The sequence below is a fragment of the Aquarana catesbeiana genome, linkage group LG02 (genome assembly GCF_042186555.1).
Source record: "Aquarana catesbeiana isolate 2022-GZ linkage group LG02, ASM4218655v1, whole genome shotgun sequence".
Taxonomy (NCBI): Eukaryota; Metazoa; Chordata; class Amphibia; order Anura; family Ranidae; genus Aquarana; species Aquarana catesbeiana.
In genome coordinates, this window is record NC_133325.1 from 598,048,706 (window position 1) to 598,068,592 (window position 19,887).

At 42.4% G+C, this 19,887-nt stretch overlaps 1 protein-coding gene across 4 annotated transcripts in view; it reads right to left on the reverse strand.

Annotated features, from left to right (window-relative positions):
* The window catches only part of USP9X (ubiquitin specific peptidase 9 X-linked), a 365,419-nt gene that overhangs the window by 201,586 nt on the left and 143,946 nt on the right, over positions 1–19,887 (reverse strand). For all 4 annotated transcript variants that reach the window (XM_073616321.1, XM_073616319.1, XM_073616322.1 and 1 more), the window contains 2 exons: positions 17,214–17,366; positions 11,390–11,494 (listed from right to left, as the gene is read on the reverse strand). In XM_073616321.1, the coding sequence (XP_073472422.1) occupies positions 11,390–11,494; positions 17,214–17,366 (258 nt within the window). The remainder of the gene's footprint in view (positions 1–11,389; positions 11,495–17,213; positions 17,367–19,887) is intronic.

Consider the following 19,887-nt stretch of genomic DNA (forward strand, 5'->3'; position numbering starts at 1 on the left):
GGCTATCACCCTTGCCGGGGTTGTAATGTCTGTGCAATTAATAAAGACAAGACTAGAAAAATATGTGAATTTAAGTCTCATGCCACAGGTAGAATCTTCATTAATCATTAATACCTTTATTACTTGCACCTTATTAAACGTGGTATACTTATTGACCTGCCCTTGCGGCTTGCAATATGTGGGCCGCACGACACGGGCTATGCACGTTAGGGTTAACGAGCATATCACAATTATTAAGAAGGGATTTCCGAAACACACTGTTTCCGGCCATAATCTGGAATGTCATAATCAGAATCCCAAGGGAACCACCTTTGTTGCCATTGACATGTTCAATCCACATTGGCGTGGTAGTTCGTCCAAACGGGAAATTTCTAAACTTGAAACCCGCTGGATATATGATTTAAAATGTTATACCCCTTCGGCATGAATGTCCACTGGGATATAAATTGTTTTATTAATAACAGCTAAATATTTTTTATTCTTTATAAACACTAGGTGGCAGTGCTTGTTTATTTAAAAAAAAAAATTATATTTCCTTATTATAATATATTAGATGTTTAATTTTATGATCATATATTGCTCTGGGCGGCTGATACTGTTGTATTACTGCACTGTTTGGGAGCCTCCATATCCTCCCTTCAATGCAGTTAATTGCCCTGTAAGATATACATTTTTAATGTCTTTCCTCTCTTAATAACATATGGGTTTAATTAATTTTTCACCTATCTCTTATTACTGCATTCTTTAGGAGTCTGTGCATTATTGAGAGACACCAACACATTTGGAGTGTGCCTTTGTTGTATGAGGGGCCTCCTGCATTGCTGCTGTCACTTTCGATTGGCGCTGTTCCCATTTGCGCCTATCATTGGTGAGAAGCGGCTATGCTGTTTGGTGTCTCCGTGTTTTGTTTGGCCGCACTGCTCATGTGCGGTCACGTGATGCTGCTTAATACATGCTTGTTGTGCAGTGTGACCGCGGCGCGCATGCGCAGCCGTATTGTTTACCCTATTGCGGAGTCACGTACGGCCTTCCGCCCTTCTGTTGACCTCGCTGGTTATTAGCTCCTGTTTTTGCGAACCGCACAGCCGTACTGCGCATGCGCGGCCGAGCAAAATGAAGTTTTACTTCCTGCTTCACACACAGGGCGCTTGTAATGCGCATGTGCGGCCGGAGGTGAAATTAAAAACAGCTGTTACATGCATCGCACTGCCCTATCAGGGGGGAGTGTGACCTAAGATGTTTTGCTATTTATGTGGGCGTGCTTGCATCATTGGCCACGCCTCTGATGATATCCACATAGGATGAAACATGTCAGGCTGGTCGATGCAAGCACGCTGTGAGCCGCGGACCTCTTTTCTTTCTGTGATGATGTATATCGTATACTTGTACTACAATATATGCCTATTTTTTTTTACCTATACGGGCTTCACTATCATTGCTCTCTTCTTACTGGGTTATCCTGCTGGTGACTGCATAATCCATACATCTTCCCATGTGAATCTTGATGTCATGCGACTACCTGACGTTTCCCATTTTCTGGCCTTCTGTGATGGAGTGTGTCATTCGGAGTCTCAGTTGAGCCTTGGCATCATATGATTACATCGCATGCTTTTCATTTTTTTCTGGTAAGCAGATTGGCAGTACATGGGTGTGGTGTGCTTTCTTTGTGCACACTGAAGTTTGGTGGAGGCTTCACGTCATTTATACTTTTCAAAATAGTTTCAATGGACCATTATATTTATTTGATTATTTTGTTTTTATTTAGCGCTGCATTTTGACTTTTTTTAATGTGAAAGATGATGTTACGCCGAGTAAATAGATACCTAACATGTCACCTAAAAAATTGCGCACAATCATGGAATTCATTACTTAAAAATCTCCATAGGCGACGCTTTAAATTTTTTTTACAGGTTATCAGTTTAGAGTTACAGAGGAGGTCTAGTGCTAGAATTGTTGCACAACGCATGCGGCGATACCTCACATGTGTGATTTGAGCGGCATTTACATACGTGGGCGGGACTTACGTGTGTGTTTGCTTCTAAGCGCGAGCTACCGGGGACAGGGGCGTTTTAAATTTTTTTTTTTTCACTTTATTTTTTTTACACTTTTTTTTAGTTTTTTTTTTTTATTACTTTTATTCCCATTACAAGGAATGTAAACATCCCTTGTAATAGGAATCTATGTGACAGGTCCTCTTTATGGAGAGATGTGGGGTCAATAAGACCCCACATCTCTCCTCCAGGCTAGAAAGCATGAGATTGGGAAAAAAATTTTCACAGATCTCATGCTGACAGCCGCAATCGCTGCTTCGTTTATTTCCAGGTACCCGGGCGTGACGCCATAACGTCGCGCCTGGGCCTCCGACGGTCATAGAGATGGTCACCAGTCATCTCTATCATCAACATCCAGCGACGGCCGATTCTTTCTCCGGGCACCCGATGGCACGGGAGAGCCCGGAGAAGCACTGAATGGCGTCGGGAGGGGGGGCGTCCCCTCCCGTCGCCTATAAGAACGATCAAGCGGTGGAACTGCCGCTATGATCATTCTTATTGTGCACAGAATCACCGGCTGAAAAGAATGATATCTGAATGATGCAGGCATCATTCAGATTTCACCCCACAAATTAGAGGACGTCATTTGACTATAGGCGGGTACTGAAGTGGTTAAAGCGGAGGTTCACACAAAAATGGAACCTCCACTTTTCGGAACCCTCCCCCCTTCCGGTGTCACATTTGGCACCTTTCAGGGGGGAGGGGGTGCAGATACCTGTATAATACAGGTATTTGCACCCACTTCCGGGCATAGACTCCCATGGGAGTCTACGTCTCTTCCCGTCCCGTCCCCCTGCTGTCTGCTGGGATACACATGGGTCCCAGAAACAGCAGGGACCATCCGGATTGCGCAACACGACTCGCGCATGCGCAGTAGTGAACCTCTTACCGAAGATGGTGGCGGCAGCAGCACCCATGACCCGAGCGGCAGATCGGCTTTGGGTGCCGACACCGCGGGCCCCCTGGACAGGTAAGTGTCCATATTTTAAAAGTCACCAGCTGCAGTATTTGTAGCTGCTGACTTTAAAAAAAAATAAAAAATTTCGGCACCTGTGTCCGTTTCACATAAGCCCGTTCGGATCCACCTGTCTGTTTTTCAGATCCAAGCAGGCCACCCATTGACTCCTACGGGCAGGCGGATGTCAGCAGAGATGTGTCTGCTGACGCCTCTCTGCCATCCGATCAAGACCGACAAATGGCGACACATTCACCATCTGTTTGGCGGATCGGATGAAAATGGACATGCTGTCCGTTTTCGTCCGATCTCCCCATAGAAATCAGCGGGGCTCCGACAGGTTCCTCCATGCTCAGTGAGCCGTGATGGACCTGTCATCCGCTGGCTCAGCAGAGATCAACGGAACAAAGACGGTCAAACTGAGGGTTGGGCCACACAGCAGTAAGGCCAAACCCAGCAGGTAGCTGAAACAGATTTAGAAGGTGGAAAAAATAAACATGAAAAGGGGCACAGTGCTTCCCTCTATACATGTTGATAGTAAAAGTATTTTACATTTTAACCACTTGCCAACCGCTGCACACCGATATACATCGGCAAAATGGCAGCGGTGAGAAAATGGGCGTACCTGTGCGTGCCCTTTAAGAGCCGGGGATAGCAGGCGTGCGCACCCGCCGCGTACAGTGTGACCATGCCTGCGGGACCGGTGGACTCAATGTCCCGGCGATCGCGTTATGGAGCCTCAGAATGGGGAAGTGCCTATGTAAGCATGGCAATTCCCCATTCTGGCTAGTGTCACGACAGAGATCACCGCCCCCTGTAATCGGAAGCGGTAATCACTGTCATGTGACTTGAAGCCCATCCCCCCCAGTTAGAATCACTCCCTAGGACACACTTAACCCCTTCATCGCCCCCTAGTGGTTAATGCATTTTTATAGCACTGATAGTTGTATAAATGGCAATGGTCCCAAAATAGTGTCAAAATTGTCCGACAATGTCGCAGTCCCGATAAAAATTAGAGATCGCCGCCATTACTAATGAAAAAATAAAATAAATAAAAATGCCATAAAACTATCTCCCATTTTGTAGACGCTATAACTTTTGCGTAAACCAATCAATATACGCTTATTGTGATTTTTTTTACCAAAAATATGTAGAATACATATCAGCCTAAACTGAGGAAAAAAATAGTTTATGTATATTTTTGGGGGTGAAAGCACCGCCCCAGTGCTTTCTCACTGGGGCGGTACGCTTGCAGAATGGGGGGAAAAAAAGTTCTGCAAGCAGCATCTCTGGGGCTAAAAGCCCCCGGCTACCGCTGCTATAACAGCGGTAAGGCGCCGCTAAAACGAGCGGCGCTTTACCGCTAACACAGGCACTGCTCTAGTGTCAAGGTAGCCTAACTGGGGATGTAGCTATGTTCAGAATTAAAAGAGAAGTCCAGGCTGGGCTTCTCCTATGGGTCACAGGAGTGCAATTAGTTTTGCACTCCTGCAAGCAGTTTTGACTTCACCAGGATCAGTCCAGGCAGCGTGTCTTTAAGACTTAGAAAGTCTGGACCCGCCAGCTGCCTGGACTAATGGCAGTCTCAAACTCTCAGCGAGCCGCTCCTCGCCCGCCCACAGCTCAGCGCTTCAATGAGCATGGAGTAGCATAGCAGGAGAGATGCTGAGTGACAGGCCGTCATCAAGTGGAGAAAACACCCAACAGTGACATTACCAAGAACTGGACGTCCCTCCAAAATTGATAAGAAGAAAACTGGTCAGGGAGGCTCCCAAGAGGTCTACAGCAACAAGGAGCCGCAGAAATATTTGGCAAGTACTAGCTGTGTGGTACAACAATCTACCTTATTCATCATATGTCTGGGTTATGGGGCAGAGTGGCAAGACGGAAGTCTTTTCTTACAGAGAAAAACATCCAAGCCCAGCTAAATTTTGTAAAGACACACCTGAGGTCTCCCAAAAGCACGAGGGAAAATGTTTTATGGTCTGATGAAACCAAGGTTGAACTTTTGGTGCCATAATTCCAAAAAATATGTTTGGCTCAAAAAACACTGCACATAACCAACACACCACCATACGCAGTGAAGCATGGTGGTGGCAGCATCATGCTTTGGGGCCATTATTCTTCAGCTGGAACAGGGGACTTAGTCAAGGTAGAGGGAATTATGAACAGTTCCAAATACCAGTCAATATTGGCTCAAAAACCTTCAGGCTTCTGCTAAAAAGCTGAGCATGAAGAGGAACTTCATCTTTCAGCATGACAACGACCCAAAGCATATATCCAAATCAACAAAGAAATGGCTTCACCAGAAGAAGATTCAAGTTTTCGAATGGCCCAGACCCGAATCTGACTGAAAATCGGTGGTATGATCTGAAGAGGGCTGTGCACGGGAGAAGCCCTCGCAATCTGACAGATTTGGAGTGTTTTTGCAAAGAAGAGTGGGCAAACATTGCCAAGTCAAGATGTGCCATGCTGATAGACTCATACTCAAAAAGACAGTGCTGCAATAAAATCAAAAGGTGCTTCAACAAAGTATTCGTTTAACCACTTAAGGACCGCCTCACGCCGATGTACGTCGGCAAGGCGGCACGGGCAGGCAAAATCACGTACATGTACGTGATTTACCTCCCGCGGGTGGGGGGTCCGATCGGACCCCCCCCCGCCGCCGCCCGAGGCGGTCCCGTTTGGTCCCCCGGCGATCGGAGATGAGGGGGAGGCCATCCGTTCGTGGCCCCCCCCTCGCGATCGCCGCCGGCCAATCAGATCACTTCCTTTGCTGCTGTATGCTAAACAGCAGCAAAGGAAATGATGTCATCTCTCCTCGGCTCGGTATTCCGTTGCAGCGCCGAGGAGAGAAGACATCAATGTGAGTGCACCAACACTACACAACACAGTAGAACATGCCAGGCATACAAAACACCCCGATCCCCCCCCCGATCGCCCCCCGATCACCCCCCCCCTCCCTGTCACAAACTGACACCAGCAGTTTTTTGTTTTTTTTTTCTGATTACTGCATTGGTGTCAGTTTGTGACAGTTACAGTGTTGGAACAGTGAGTATTACCCCCCTTTAGGTCTAGGATACCCCCCTAACCCCCCCTAATAAAGTTTTAACCCCTTGATCACCCCGTCACCAGTGTTGCTAAGCGATCATTTTTCTGATCGCTGTATTAGTGTCGCTGGTGACGCTAGTTAGTGAGGTAAATATTTAGGTTCGCCATCAGCGTTTTATAGCGACAGGGACCCCATATACTATCTAATAAATGTTTTAACCCCTTGATTGCCCCCTAGTTAACCCTTTCACCACTGATCACCGTATAACCGTTACGGGTGACGCTGGTTAGTTCGTTTATTTTTTATAGTGTCAGGGAACCCGCCGTTTATTACCGAATAAAGGTTTAGCCCCCCGATCGCCCGGCGGTGATATGCGTCGCCCCAGGCAGCGTCAGATTAGCGCCAGTACCGCTAACACCCACGCACGCAGCATGCGCCTCCCTTAGTGGTATAGTATCTGAACGGATCAATATCTGATCCGATCAGATCAGATCTATACTAGCGTCCCCAGCAGTTTAGGGTTCCCAAAAACGCAGTGTTAGCGGGATCAGCCCAGATACCTGCTAGCACCTGCGTTTTGCCCCTCCGCCCGGCCCAGCCCAGCCCACCCAAGTGCAGTATCGATCGATCACTGTCACTTACAAAACACTAAATGCATAACTGCAGCGTTCGCAGAGTCAGGCCTGATCCCTGCGATCGCTAACAGTTTTTTTGGTAGCGTTTTGGTGAACTAGCAAGCACCAGCCCCAGGCAGCGTCAGGTTAGCGCCAGTACCGCTAACACCCACGCACACACCATACACCTCCCTTAGTGGTATAGTATCTGATCGGATCAATATCTGATCCGATCAGATCTATACTAGCGTCTCCAGCAGTTTAGGGTTCCCAAAAACACAGTGTTAGCGGGATCAGCCCAGATACCTGCTAGCACCTGCGTTTTGCCCCTCCGCCCAGCCCAGCCCAGCCCACCCAAGTGCAGTATCGATCACTGTCACTTACAAAACACATAACTGCAGTGTTCGCAGAGTCAGGCCTGATCCCTGCGATCGCTAACAGTTTTTTTTGTAGCGTTTTGGTGAACTGGCAAGCACCAGCGGCCTAGTACACCCCGGTCGTAGTCAAACCAGCACTGCAGTAACACTTGGTGACGTGGCGAGTCCCATAAATGCAGTTCAAGCTGGTGAGGTGGCAAGCACAAGTAGTGTCCCGCTGCCACCAAGAAGACAAACACAGGCCCGTCGTGCCCATAGTGCCCTTCCTGCTGCATTCGCCAATCCTAATTGGGAACCCACCGCTTCTGCAGCGCCCGTACTTCCCCCATTCACATCCCCAACCAAATGCAGTCGGCTGCATGAGAGGCATTTTCTTTATGTCCTCCCGAGTACCCCTACCCAACGAACCCCCCCCAAAAAAGATGTCGTGTCTGCAGCAAGCGCGGATATAGGCGTGACACCCGCTATCATTGTCCCTCCTGTCCTGACAATCCTGGTCTTTGCATTGGTGAATGTTTTGAACGCTACCATTCACTAGTTGAGTATTAGCGTAGGGTACAGCATTGCACAGACTAGGCACACTTTCACAGGGTCTCCCAAGATGCCATCGCATTTTGAGAGACCCGAACCTGGAACCGGTTACAGTTATAAAAGTTAGTTACAAAAAAAAGTGTAAAAAAAAAAATATATATAAAATAAAAAAAAAATTGTTGTCGTTTTATTGTTCTCTCTATTCTCTCTCTCTATTGTTCTGCTCTTTTTTACTGTATTCTATTCTGCAATGTTTTATTGTTATTATGTTTTATCATGTTTGTTTTTCAGGTATGTAATTATTTATACTTTACCGTTTACTGTGCTTTATTGTTAACCATTTTTTTGTCTTCAGGTACGCCATTCACGACTTTGAGTGGTTATACCAGAATGATGCCTGCAGGTTTAGGTATCATCTTGGTATCATTCTTTTCAGCCAGCGGTCGGCTTTCATGTAAAAGCAATCCTAGCGGCTAATTAGCCTCTAGACTGCCTTTACAAGCCGTGGGAGGGAATGCCCCCCCCCCCCCACCGTCTTCCGTGTTTTTCTCTGGCTCTCCTGTCTCAACAGGGAACCTGAGAATGCAGCCGGTGATTCAGCCAGCTGACTATAGAGCTGATCAGAGACCAGAGTGGCTCCAAACATCTCTATGGCCTAAGAAACCGGAAGCTACGAGCATTTTATGACTTAGATTTCGCCGGATGTAAATAGCGCCATTGGGAAATTGGGGAAGCATTTTATCACACCGATCTTGGTGTGGTCAGATGCTTTGAGGGCAGAGGAGAGATCTAGGGTCTAATAGACCCCAATTTTTTCAAAAAAGAGTACCTGTCACTACCTATTGCTATCATAGGGGATATTTACATTCCCCGAGATAACAATAAAAATGATTAAAAAAAAAAAAAAAAAAAAAAAAAATGAAAGGAACAGTTTAAAAATAAGATAAAAAAGCAAAAAAATAATAAAGAAAAAAAAAAAAAAAAAAAAAAAAAAAAAAAGCACCCCTGTCGCCCCCTGCTCTTGCGCTAAGGCGAACGCAAGCGGCGGTCTGTCGTCAAATGTAAACAGCAATTGCACCATGCATGTGAGGTATCACCACGAAGGTCAGATCGAGGGCAGTAATTTTAGCAGTAGACCTCCTCTGTAAATCTAAAGTGGTAACCTGTAAAGGCTTTTAAAGGCTTTTAAAAATGTATTTATTTTGTTGCCACTGCACGTTTGTGCGCAATTGTAAAGCATGTCATGTTTGGTATCCATGTACTCGGCCTAAGATCATCTTTTTTATTTCATGAAACATTTGGGCAATATAGTGTGTTTTAGTGCATTAAAATTTAAAAAAGTGTGTTTTTTCCCCAAAAATTGCGTTTGAAAAATCGCTGCGCAAATACTGTGCGAAAAAAAAAAATGAAACACCCACCATTTTAATCTGTAGGGCATTTGCTTTAAAAAAATATATAATGTTTGGGGGTTCAAAGTTATTTTCTTGCAAAAAAAAAATAACTTTTTCATGTAAACAATAAGTGTCAGAAAGGGCTTTGTCTTCAAGTGGTTAGAAGAGTGGGTGATGTGTGACATACGCTTCTAAATGTTGTGCATAAAATGCCAGGACAGTTCAAAACCCCCCCAAATGACCCCATTTTGGAAAGTAGACACCCCAAGCTATTTGCTGAGAGGCATGTCGAGTCCATGGAATATTTTATATTGCGACACAAGTTGCGGGAAAGAGACAATTTTTTTTTTTTTTTTTTTTGCACAAAGTTGTCACTAAATGATATATTGCTCAAACATGCCATGGGAATATGTGAAATTACACCCCAAAATACATTCTGCTGCTTCTCCTGAGTACGGGGATACCACATGTGTGAGACTTTTTGGGAGCCTAGCCGCGTACGGGACCCCGAAAACCAAGCACCGCCTTCAGGCTTTCTAAGGGCGTGAATTTTTGATTTCACTCTTCACTGCCTATCACGGTTTCGGAGGCCATGGAAAGCCCAGGTGGCACAAAACCCCCCCAAATGACCCCATTTTGGAAAGTAGACACCCAAAGCTATTTGCTGAGAGGTATAGTGAGTATTTTGCAGACCTCACTTTTTGTCACAAAGTTTTGAAATTTGAAAAAAGAAAAAAAAAAAAAATGTTTTTTCTTGTCTTTCTTCATTTTCAAAAACAAATGAGAGCTGCAAAATACTCACCATGCCTCTCAGCAAATAGCTTGGGGTGTCTACTTTCCAAAATGGGGTCATTTGGGGGGGTTTTGTGCCACCTGGGCATTCCATGGCCTCCGAAACGGTGATAGGCAGTGAAGAGTAAAATCAAAAATTCACGCCCTTAGAAATCCTGAAGGCGGTGATTGGTTTTCGGGGCCCCGTAGGCGGCTAGGCTCCCAAAAAGTCCCACACATGTGGTATCCCCATACTCAGGAGAAGCAGCTAAATGTATTTTGGGGTGCAATTCCACATATGCCCATGGCCTGTGTGAGCAATATATCATTTAGTGACAACTTTGTGCAAAAAAAAAAAAAAAAAAAAAAAAAGTGTCACATTCCCGCAACTTGTGTCAAAATATAAAATATTCCATGGACTCAATATGCCTCTCAGCAAATAGCTTGGGGTGTCTACTTTCCAAAATGGGGTCATTTGGGGGGGGTTTGTGCCACCTGGGCATTTTATGGCCTCCGAAACTGTGATAGGCAGTGAAGAGTGAAATCAAAAATTTACACCCTTAGAAATCCTGAAGGCGGTGATTGGTTTTCGGGGTCCCGTACGCGCCTAGGCTCCCAAAAAGTCCCACACATGTGGTATCCCCGTACTCAGGAGAAGCAGCTGAATGTATTTTGGGGTGCAATTCCACATAGGCCCATGGCCTGTGTGAGCAATATATCATTTAGTGACAACTTTTTGTAAATATTTTTTTTTTTTGTCATTATTCAATCACTTGGGACAAAAAAAATAAATATTCAATGGGTTCAACATGCCTATCAGCAATTTCCTTGGGGTGTCTACTTTCCAAAATGGGGTCATTTGTGGGGGTTTTGTACTGCCCTGCCATTTTAGCACCTCGAGAAATGACATAGGCAGTCATAAACTAAAAGCTGTGTAAATTCCAGAAAATGTACCCTAGTTTGTAGACGCTATAACTTTTGCGCAAACCAATAAATATACGCTTATTGACATTTTTTGTCATGTGGCCGAATACATTTTGGCCTAAATGTATGACTAAAATTGAGTTTATTGGATTTTTTTTATAACAAAAAGTAGAAAATATCATTTTTTTTCAAAATTTTCGGGCTTTTTCCGTTTGTAGCGCAAAAAATAAAAACTGCAGAGGTGATCAAATACCATCAAAAGAAAGCTCTATTTGTGGGAAGAAAAGGACGCAAATTTCGTTTGGGTACAGCATTGCATGATCGCGCAATTAAAAGTTAAAGCGACGCAGTGCCAAATTGGAAAAAGACCTCTGGTCCTTAGGCAGCATAATGGTCCGGGGCTCAAGTGGTTAAGGGTGTGCACACTAATGCAACCATATTATTTTAGATTTTTATTTTTACGTCCCTCCACCTAAAACATTTCAGTTTGTTGTTCAACTTAGTTGTACAGTTTACAGGTCATATTAAAAGGTGGAAAAAGATCTGAAATGATTTATCATCACAGAAACCTGACATTTTAACAGTGGTGTGTAGACATTTTATATCCACTGCAAGTAGCTAATATAGGCGACTACCAATCTATAAACAGTATTTTTAAGATTTAAAAAATAATTACTGTAACCAAACACCTATAATTACATTTAAAAAAAAAAAGGCTTTTACCTTAAAACAATCAAAAAGATGGTCAAGTTGTTCAGGAGAAAAATCCCACGCTAACTTGGCAAGTAAATCATGGACATTTTTTACAATGGCTTCATGTTTTCCTGCCTGCACAATAAAACAAATTAAATGCATATGAACAATTTTCAACATTAGCACTCTCCTATGTTTTACAACTGTAAAAGTAGAATACAAAAAAAAATAAAAAATTATACCCATCCCCCTAAACAGTTTACACATTATGCTCTCTCAAACAGAAAGGACTGCACAATAAAGACAAAGTTCAATTTTTAATTCCACTACCATCATGTTCACCAGCAGGATCTACAAATCTGTTGTATACATTACATTTAGTTGAGAAAGGACCAATAATCCTATGCCCATAAGGGAGAGTCTCCTATCTTGGTGACTAAGGCAGAGCATGCAATCTTGTGGGGTAGTTGGAGAATCCGATGCATCTCAATTTTCTCTTCAGTGAGTGAACATAGTGGCAGGAGACAGTGGAGGGATAAGTGCATGCTACTTATTCTTCCTACCCTAAAAATGGGCATACATAGAGATTACATTTACACAATTGTAGGACAAATATCCTTGTTATGAGGGTCGTGAATTCCAAGAAAACATGAGTAAGGGTCAGTTCACGCAAAAGTAACATTTCAAGCAAGGATGTCTAGTGGGACTTTGGGTGTTGGCATTGCTACCACTCCACATTTACCAACTATTTTATGAAATAAAAAGATAAATTTACAAGGAGAGGGGGACTCCCCCATAGTGGCACGGGTGGGTGTAAAGATTAGGGGGAACATAAGTGAAGACCTCTTGATATTGGGTCCCAGAAAAACTGCTAGGCAGTGTAACTCAACCATACCCCTCAACAAGCTAGCTATGGTGCAGGGACTCATGCGGGCATGCATCCGAGCCAGGTTGTACATGTCCATAGACAAATATATTAACAATTTTTTAGGCATGCTGTGTGAATGGGAACACAAAACATAGTAGGTTTTTCTCAAATTTGACTGCAAAATTTGAAATACGCTTTAAGACTGACTGATCTCGTAAGCTTTGTCTCACTAACTTCCTACATTATGAAAAAAAAAAAAAAAGTTAACATTTGGTAATTGACTTTTAGTATGGTACTTTCAAAAATTGTTATAGTCATGACTGTGGTCATAATGAAGGGTCTATAATTGCAATCATAGGTGTATTATAAATGAGAGACACAAAATAGTATAGTAACCAAAAATCCAGAAAAAAACAATGCATATACATACGATACAACTGTTCTAAATGGAGTTGCAGTTCAGTGATTTGATCCTCTACCAACTAACAAAAATTCTGGCTCCCACAGACTGGCTACAGTATGTGCTTATGTGGAAAACATATTGTGTATAAAAGATACCTGTCACTTGAATACTACCTTCTTGTTAACCAATTGCCACCCAGGCCAATTTTGACATTACTCTCCTACATGTAAAAAACATTTTTTTGCTAGAAAATTACATAGAATCCCCAAACATTATAGATTTTATTTTTAGCAAAGACCCTACAGAATACAATGGCGGCCGTTGCAACTTTTTATCTTGCACGGTATTTCCGCAGCAATTTTTCAAGTTTTTTTTGGGGGGGGGGGGGGGGGGGGGGGGGGACAAAAAAAGTTTTGTGCTAAAGAAAAAAAGAAAAGTAAGCACAATTTATTTACATAATGTGAAAGATGAAGATACGCCAAGTGAGTAGATACCCAACATGTCACGCTTCAATTGCACACGCTCATGGAATGGCGCCAAACTTTGGTACTTAAAAATCCTCATAGGTGACACTTTACATTTTTTTTACTGGTTACCATGTTTTGAGTTACAGAGTAGGTCTAGGGCTAGAATTATTGCTCTCACTATAACATATGCGTTCGCTTCTGCGTGCGAGCACGCGGGGACAGAGGCACTTAATTTTTTTATCTTTTTTTTTTTTTTTTTTTAGACGCTTTAAAAATTTTTTTTTTTTTTAAAATCACTTTTATTCCTATTACAAGGAATGTGAACATCCCCTGTAATAGGAATATGGCATGATAGGGCCTCTTTAAAGTGAGATATGGGGTCAATAAAACCCCATATCTCACCTCTAGGCTTAGGAAAAAAAAAAAAAAAAAAAAACCACGATCTCGGCTTCCAGCCGAGGCGACGCGGTCTGTTTTGAATGCAGAGGCTGGGCGTGATGTCATAACATCGCCCCCGGCCTCCAAACGATCATAGAGACTCCGGCGACCATCTATACTAAACATCCGAGGCCGGCAGATCCTGTCTGACTCACCGATGGAAGCGGTGAGTCGGTAGAAGCACCGGAGGGCGGCAGGGGCGTCCCCTCTCGCCGCCTGTAAGAATGATCAAGTGGAGGAACAGCCGCTATGATCATTCTTATGGTGTAGGGAAGCGCTGGCTGAAAAAGCCGATATCTGAATGATGCCTGTAGCTGCAGGCATCATTCAGATATACCCGCACAAAGTCAAGGACGTCATATGACGGCTGGCGGGAAGTGGTTAAATGTACCATTTCAACTCATATGTTGATATTTCAATAAAAAAAAAAAAAAAACTATAGGAAAAAAAAAAAAAAATGATAACTGAACATAACTAAAGGCATAGCCATACACACATGGCCTTCAGGCATCTTTGTGTTCTGGTATTGAATTCGTTTTTGTTAGTATTTTTCTGTCTTATCTTTATTCATAAATAATTTGATACACCACTTTAGATCACATATAGTGCCTTGAAAATGTATTCATAACCCTTGAAATTTTCCCCATTTAGTCATGTTACAACCAAAAATAAGTGAATGAAGTTTATTGGGATTTTATGCGATAGACCAAAACAAAGTGGCACATAATTAATAGCTGACGGAAGATAATTGGTTTTCAACATTTTTTACAAATAAATAGCTCAAAACTGTGGCGTGCATTGGTATGCAGCCCCCCTGAGTCAATACTCTGTAGAACCACCTTTCACTGCAATTACAGCTGGAAGTCTTTTTAGGAATTTGTGTACCAGCTTTGCAAATCTAGGGAGTGACATCTTTGCCCATTCTTCTTTGCAAAATAGCTCAAGCTCTGTCAGATTGGATGGAGAGCGTCTGAACAGGAGTTTCCAGGTCTTGCCACAGATTCTCAATTGGATTTAGGTCTGGACTTTGACTGGGCCAGTCTAACACATGAATATGCTTTGATCTAAACCACTCCATTGTAGTTCTGGCTGTATGTTAAGGGTTCGTTGTCCTGCTGGAAGGCGAACCTCCATCCTAGTCTCAAGTTTTTTGCAGACGCCAACAGGTTTTTTTCTAAGACTGCCCTGTATTTGGCTCCATCCATCTTCTCATCTACGCTGACCAGCTTCCCTGTGCCTGCTGAAGAAAAGCATCCCCACAACACGATGCTGCCACCATTTTTCACGGTGGGGATGGTGTGTTCAGGGTGATGTGCAGTGTTAGTTTTCTGCCACACATAGCATTTTGCTTTTAGGCCAAAAAGTAAAATTTTGGTCTCATCTGACCAGAGCATCTTCTTTAACGTTTGCTTTGTCCCCCACGTGGCTTCTCGCAAACTACAAATGGGACTTCTTATGGCTTTCTTTCAATAATGGCTTTCTTGCCACTCTTCCATAAAGGCCAAATTTGTGGAGTTCACGACTAATAGTTGTCCTGCGAATAGATTCTCCCACCTGAGCTGTGGATCTCTGCAGCTTCTCCAGAGTTACCATGGGCCTCTTGGCTGCTTCTGATAAATGCTCTCCTTGCCCGGCCTGTCAGTTTAGGTGGACAGCTATGTTTTAGTAGGTTTGCAGTTGTGCCATATGCTTTCCATTTTCAGATGATGGATTGAACAGTGCTCTGTGAGATGTTCAAAGCTTGGGATATTTTTTTATATTTTTTTTATAACCTAACCCTGCTTTAAACTTCTCCACAACTTTATCCCTGCCTTGTCTGGTGTGTTACTTAGCCTTCATGATGCTGTTTGATCCCTAAGGTTCTCTAACAAACCTATAAGGGCTTCACAGAACAGCTATATTTAGACAGATTAAATTATTTACAGGCGGACTATTTACGAATTAGGGGACTTCTAAATGAAATTTTTTCCACTAGATTTTATTTAGGGGTATCAGAGTAAAAGGGGGCTGAAAACAAATGCACGCCACACTTTTCACATATTTGAACAAAAATTGGGAAACAATTTATCATTTTTCTTCCACTTCACATTTATGTGCCACCTTGTGTTGGTCTATCACATAAAATACTTTTACGTTCTTGGTTTTAACATGACAAAATGTGGAAAATGTCAAGGCACTGCATGAGAGATTTATAACTCAAACGTGTATTTGTCTAGCGGATGTCTATACGCATATCTTTCTAAAATGTGAAATCATCTGTAATTTTGTTTTGTAACTTGAATACTACTACTTGTTTAATGTATGATTTTAACTCGTGTCTACTTTATAATAAAAAAAAAAAAAAAAAAAACTCATAATGACCTATCCACAGAATCTTTCTTCCATTCAAACTTCACCATCTTGGGTAAGACCAATGAGCTGTCAAAGGACATCGGGGACAAGATTGTAGACCTGCACAAGGCTGGCATGGGCTACAAGACCATCAGCAAGAAGCTTAGTGAGAAGGTGGCACAACTGTTGGAGCTATTATATGCAAAGCGAAAAATTACAAGACCACCCATCAAATTACCCATGGTCTGCAGCTTTATGCAAGATTTTGCCTCGTGGGGCAAGAATGATCATGAGAAAAGTGAGAGATCAGCACAGAACTACACGGGAGGAGCATGTGAATAATCTCAGGGCAGTTGGGACCTCAGTCAAACAAACCATTGGTAACACAATACGCCACCATGGATTAAAATCCTGCAGTGCCTGCAAGGTCCCTCTCCTCAAGAAAGTACATGTACAGGCCCGTCTGAAGTTTGCAAAATGAACAGCTAAATGATTCAGAGAAGGATTGGGATTAAGAGCCATGGTCAGATGTGACCAAAATCAAGCTCTTCTGCATTACTCACCATGTTTGGAAGAAGAGTAAATGCTGACTATGACCCTAAAAATACCATCCCTACAGTCAAGCACAGGAGGTGGAAACATTATGCTTTGGGACTGTTTCTCTGCTAAAGGTATAGGCCGCCTTTGCTGTATTGAGGGGCCAAACGGACGGGCCATGTATTGTAAATTCTTGGATGAGAACCTTCTAACCTCAGCTATAACACTGAAGATGGGTCTTCCAGCATGACAATGACCCAAAACATACCACCAAGGCAACAAAGGAGTGGCTCAAGAAGAAGTACATTAAGGTCATGGAATGGCCCCCTAGCCAGTCACCAGACTTTAATCCTACAGAAAATTTTTGGAGGGAGCTGAAACTTCGAGTTGTCAAGCGACAAGATCTGTAAAGAAGAGCGGACCAAAATTCCTCCTGAGATGTGTGCAAACTTAGTGACCAACTACAAGAAATGTCTTACCTCTGTGCTTGCCAAGGGTGTCTCCACCAAGTACTAAGTCACGTTTTGCTCGGGGTTCAAATACTTATTTTACTCATTGAACTGCGACTCAATTTATTACATTTGCTTTAGGTGTTTTTTATGGATTTTTGGTTGATAGTCTATCCCCATCATTTAAAATACACCTATGATGAGCAATTAAAGACCCTTCATTTCTTCGTAAGTGAGCAAACTTACAAAATTTGCAGGGGATCAAATAATATTTTTTCCCACTGTAAACTTATGAGATCTCAGATAACTCAAAGTAATCTTTTCAATAAACATTCAAAGCTAAAAGAAATAGGTGCATTACCTGTGCCGCCCAAATGTTGTCCAGATCTTGCAGAGTAAGTGCTTTTTCCTTGATGACAAACCTAAGAATTTTTTCTAATTTCTCCACATATTGAGGTTGATGAAGACTATCTCGTAAAACAATTGATAGAATGTTGTTCTGTTGGATCCATTCCTAAAGCATAATTTAAAAGCATTAAGAATCCAAATAGGCACATACATTGTGCAAGGATAAATATTGAAGTATTCCGGGAAGAAAAAAAAAAAAAAAGTACATACTTAACCACTTAAGTACCGAGCCTCTTTCTGAGAGTTGGTGTTTACAAGTTAAAAACAGGTTTTTTGCTAGAAAATTACTTAGAATCCCCAAACATTTTATATATATATATTTTAACACACTAGAGAACAAAATGGCGGTCATTGCAATACTTTGTCACACCGTATTTGCGCAGCGGTCTTACAAGCGCACTTTTTTTGGAAAAAATACACTTTAAAAAAAAAAAAAAAATAAGACAACAGTAAAGTTTGCCCAAGTTTTTTTATATGGTGAAAGATAATGTTACGCCAAGTAAATTGATACCCAACATGTCACACTACAAAATTGCGCCTGCTTGTGGAATGGCGAAAAACTTATCCTTAAAAATCTCCATAGGCTACGTTTAAAAAATTCTACAGGTTGTATGTTTTTAGTTAGAGGTCTAGGGCTAGAATTATTGCTCTCTCTCTACCGATCATGGCGACACCTCACATGTGTAGTTCGAACACTGTTTTCATATGCGGATGCTGCTTATGTATGCATTCACTTCTGCATGTAAGCTCGGCAGGATGGCGCATTTAAAAAAAATCTCTTTTCCTTATTTTATATTTTTACATTGTTCTTTTAAAAAAAATAATTGTGTCACTTTTATTCCTATTACAAGGAATGTAAACATACCTTGTAAAAAGTGACCTCGCCGCCGTTAAAAGTGATCTTGCGGCAAAACCGCAGCAGAGACCACTTTTATCTGAAACCGGACCGCTCACTGTAGAAGAAGGATACTGGGGTTATGGTAGCTAGCTGCTGCCATAACAATGATATCCCTCTTCAAAGTGCCGACGTATATCGGCGTGAGCTGGTCTGAAAGTGGTTAAGATGAGGAATCGAGGCCTACATGCATAAAACTCAAAAGAATTAAAAGGCAGAGTTCACCTTAGGAACATGTTACATGTTCCACCCATATTGGGGTGGAACATGTAGCATGTTCCAGATCCTGTCTCCCACCCCCTCTCCAATCCCCCTGTGACAGCGGGCAGGGGATCTTCTCCCCGCATTCGCTGTGACAATTTTATAACAGCCATTGCAGCCGACTGCTTGCAGTTCTCAATGAACTGCAAGGGAGCTGGTAAGTACTCTCGTAGTCCACCGATTCTTCCTGTCATTCAGTGCCTGCCCTTACAAGCAGCTGCAGAATCCAGACACTGCACCCGTGATCTGCTGATCATGGGTGCAAAGCCTTAGACTACAGCGAAAAAAATGCACTTTTTTTTACCTGAAAAAAAAAAAAAAAAGTGCATTTATTTTTGTAAAAGGTCAACATATCCTTTAAAGTATAACTAAAAGCAAAACTTTTATTTAGTTTTGGACAGAGTGGAAATGGACTAGAGCACCTGTCTATTAGATATATATATCTCTATATCTATAGATATATCTCTATATATATATATATATATATCTCTATATATATATATATATATATATATATATATATATATATATATATATATATATATATATATATATATATATATATATATATATATATATATATATATACACACACACACACACACACACACACACACACACACACACAGTGGGGACGGAAAGTATGCAGACCCCCTTAAATTTTTCACTGTTATATTGCAGCCTTTTACTAACATCATTTAGGTTCATTTTTTTTTTCCCTCAAGGTACACACAGCACCTCATACTGACAGAAAAACACAGACTTGTTGACATTTTTGCAGATTTATTAAAAAAGAAAAACTGAAATATCACATGGTCCTAAGTATTCAGACCCTTTGCTGTGACACTCATATTTAACTCAGGTGCTGTCCATTTCTTCTGATCATCCTTGAGATGGTTCTACACCTTCATTTGAGTCCAGCCGTGTTTGATTATACTGATTGGACTTGATTAGGAAAGTCACACACCTGTCTATATAGGACCTTACAGCTCACAGTGCATGTCAGAGCAAATTAGAATCATGAGGTCAAAAGGAACTGCCTGAAGAGCTCAGAGACAGAATTGTTGCAAGGCACAGATCTGGCCAAGGTTACAAAAACATTTCTGCGGCACTTAAGGTTCCTAAGAGCACAGTGGCCTCCATAATCCTTAAATGGAAGACGTTTGGGACGACCAGAACCCTTCCTAGAGCTGGCCGTCCGGCCAAATTGAGCTATCGGGGGAGAAGAGCCTTGGTGAGAGAGGTAAAGAAGAACCCAAAGATCGCTGTGGCTGAGCTCCAGAGATGCAGTCGGGAGATGGGAGAAAGTTGTATTAAGTCAACCATCACTGCAGCCCTCCACCAGTCGGGATTTATGGCAGAGTGGCCCAACGGAAGCCTCTCCTCAGTGCAAGACACATGAAAGCCTGCATGGAGTTTGCTAAAAAAAAACCTGAAGGATTCCAAGATGGTGAGAAATAAGATTCTCTGG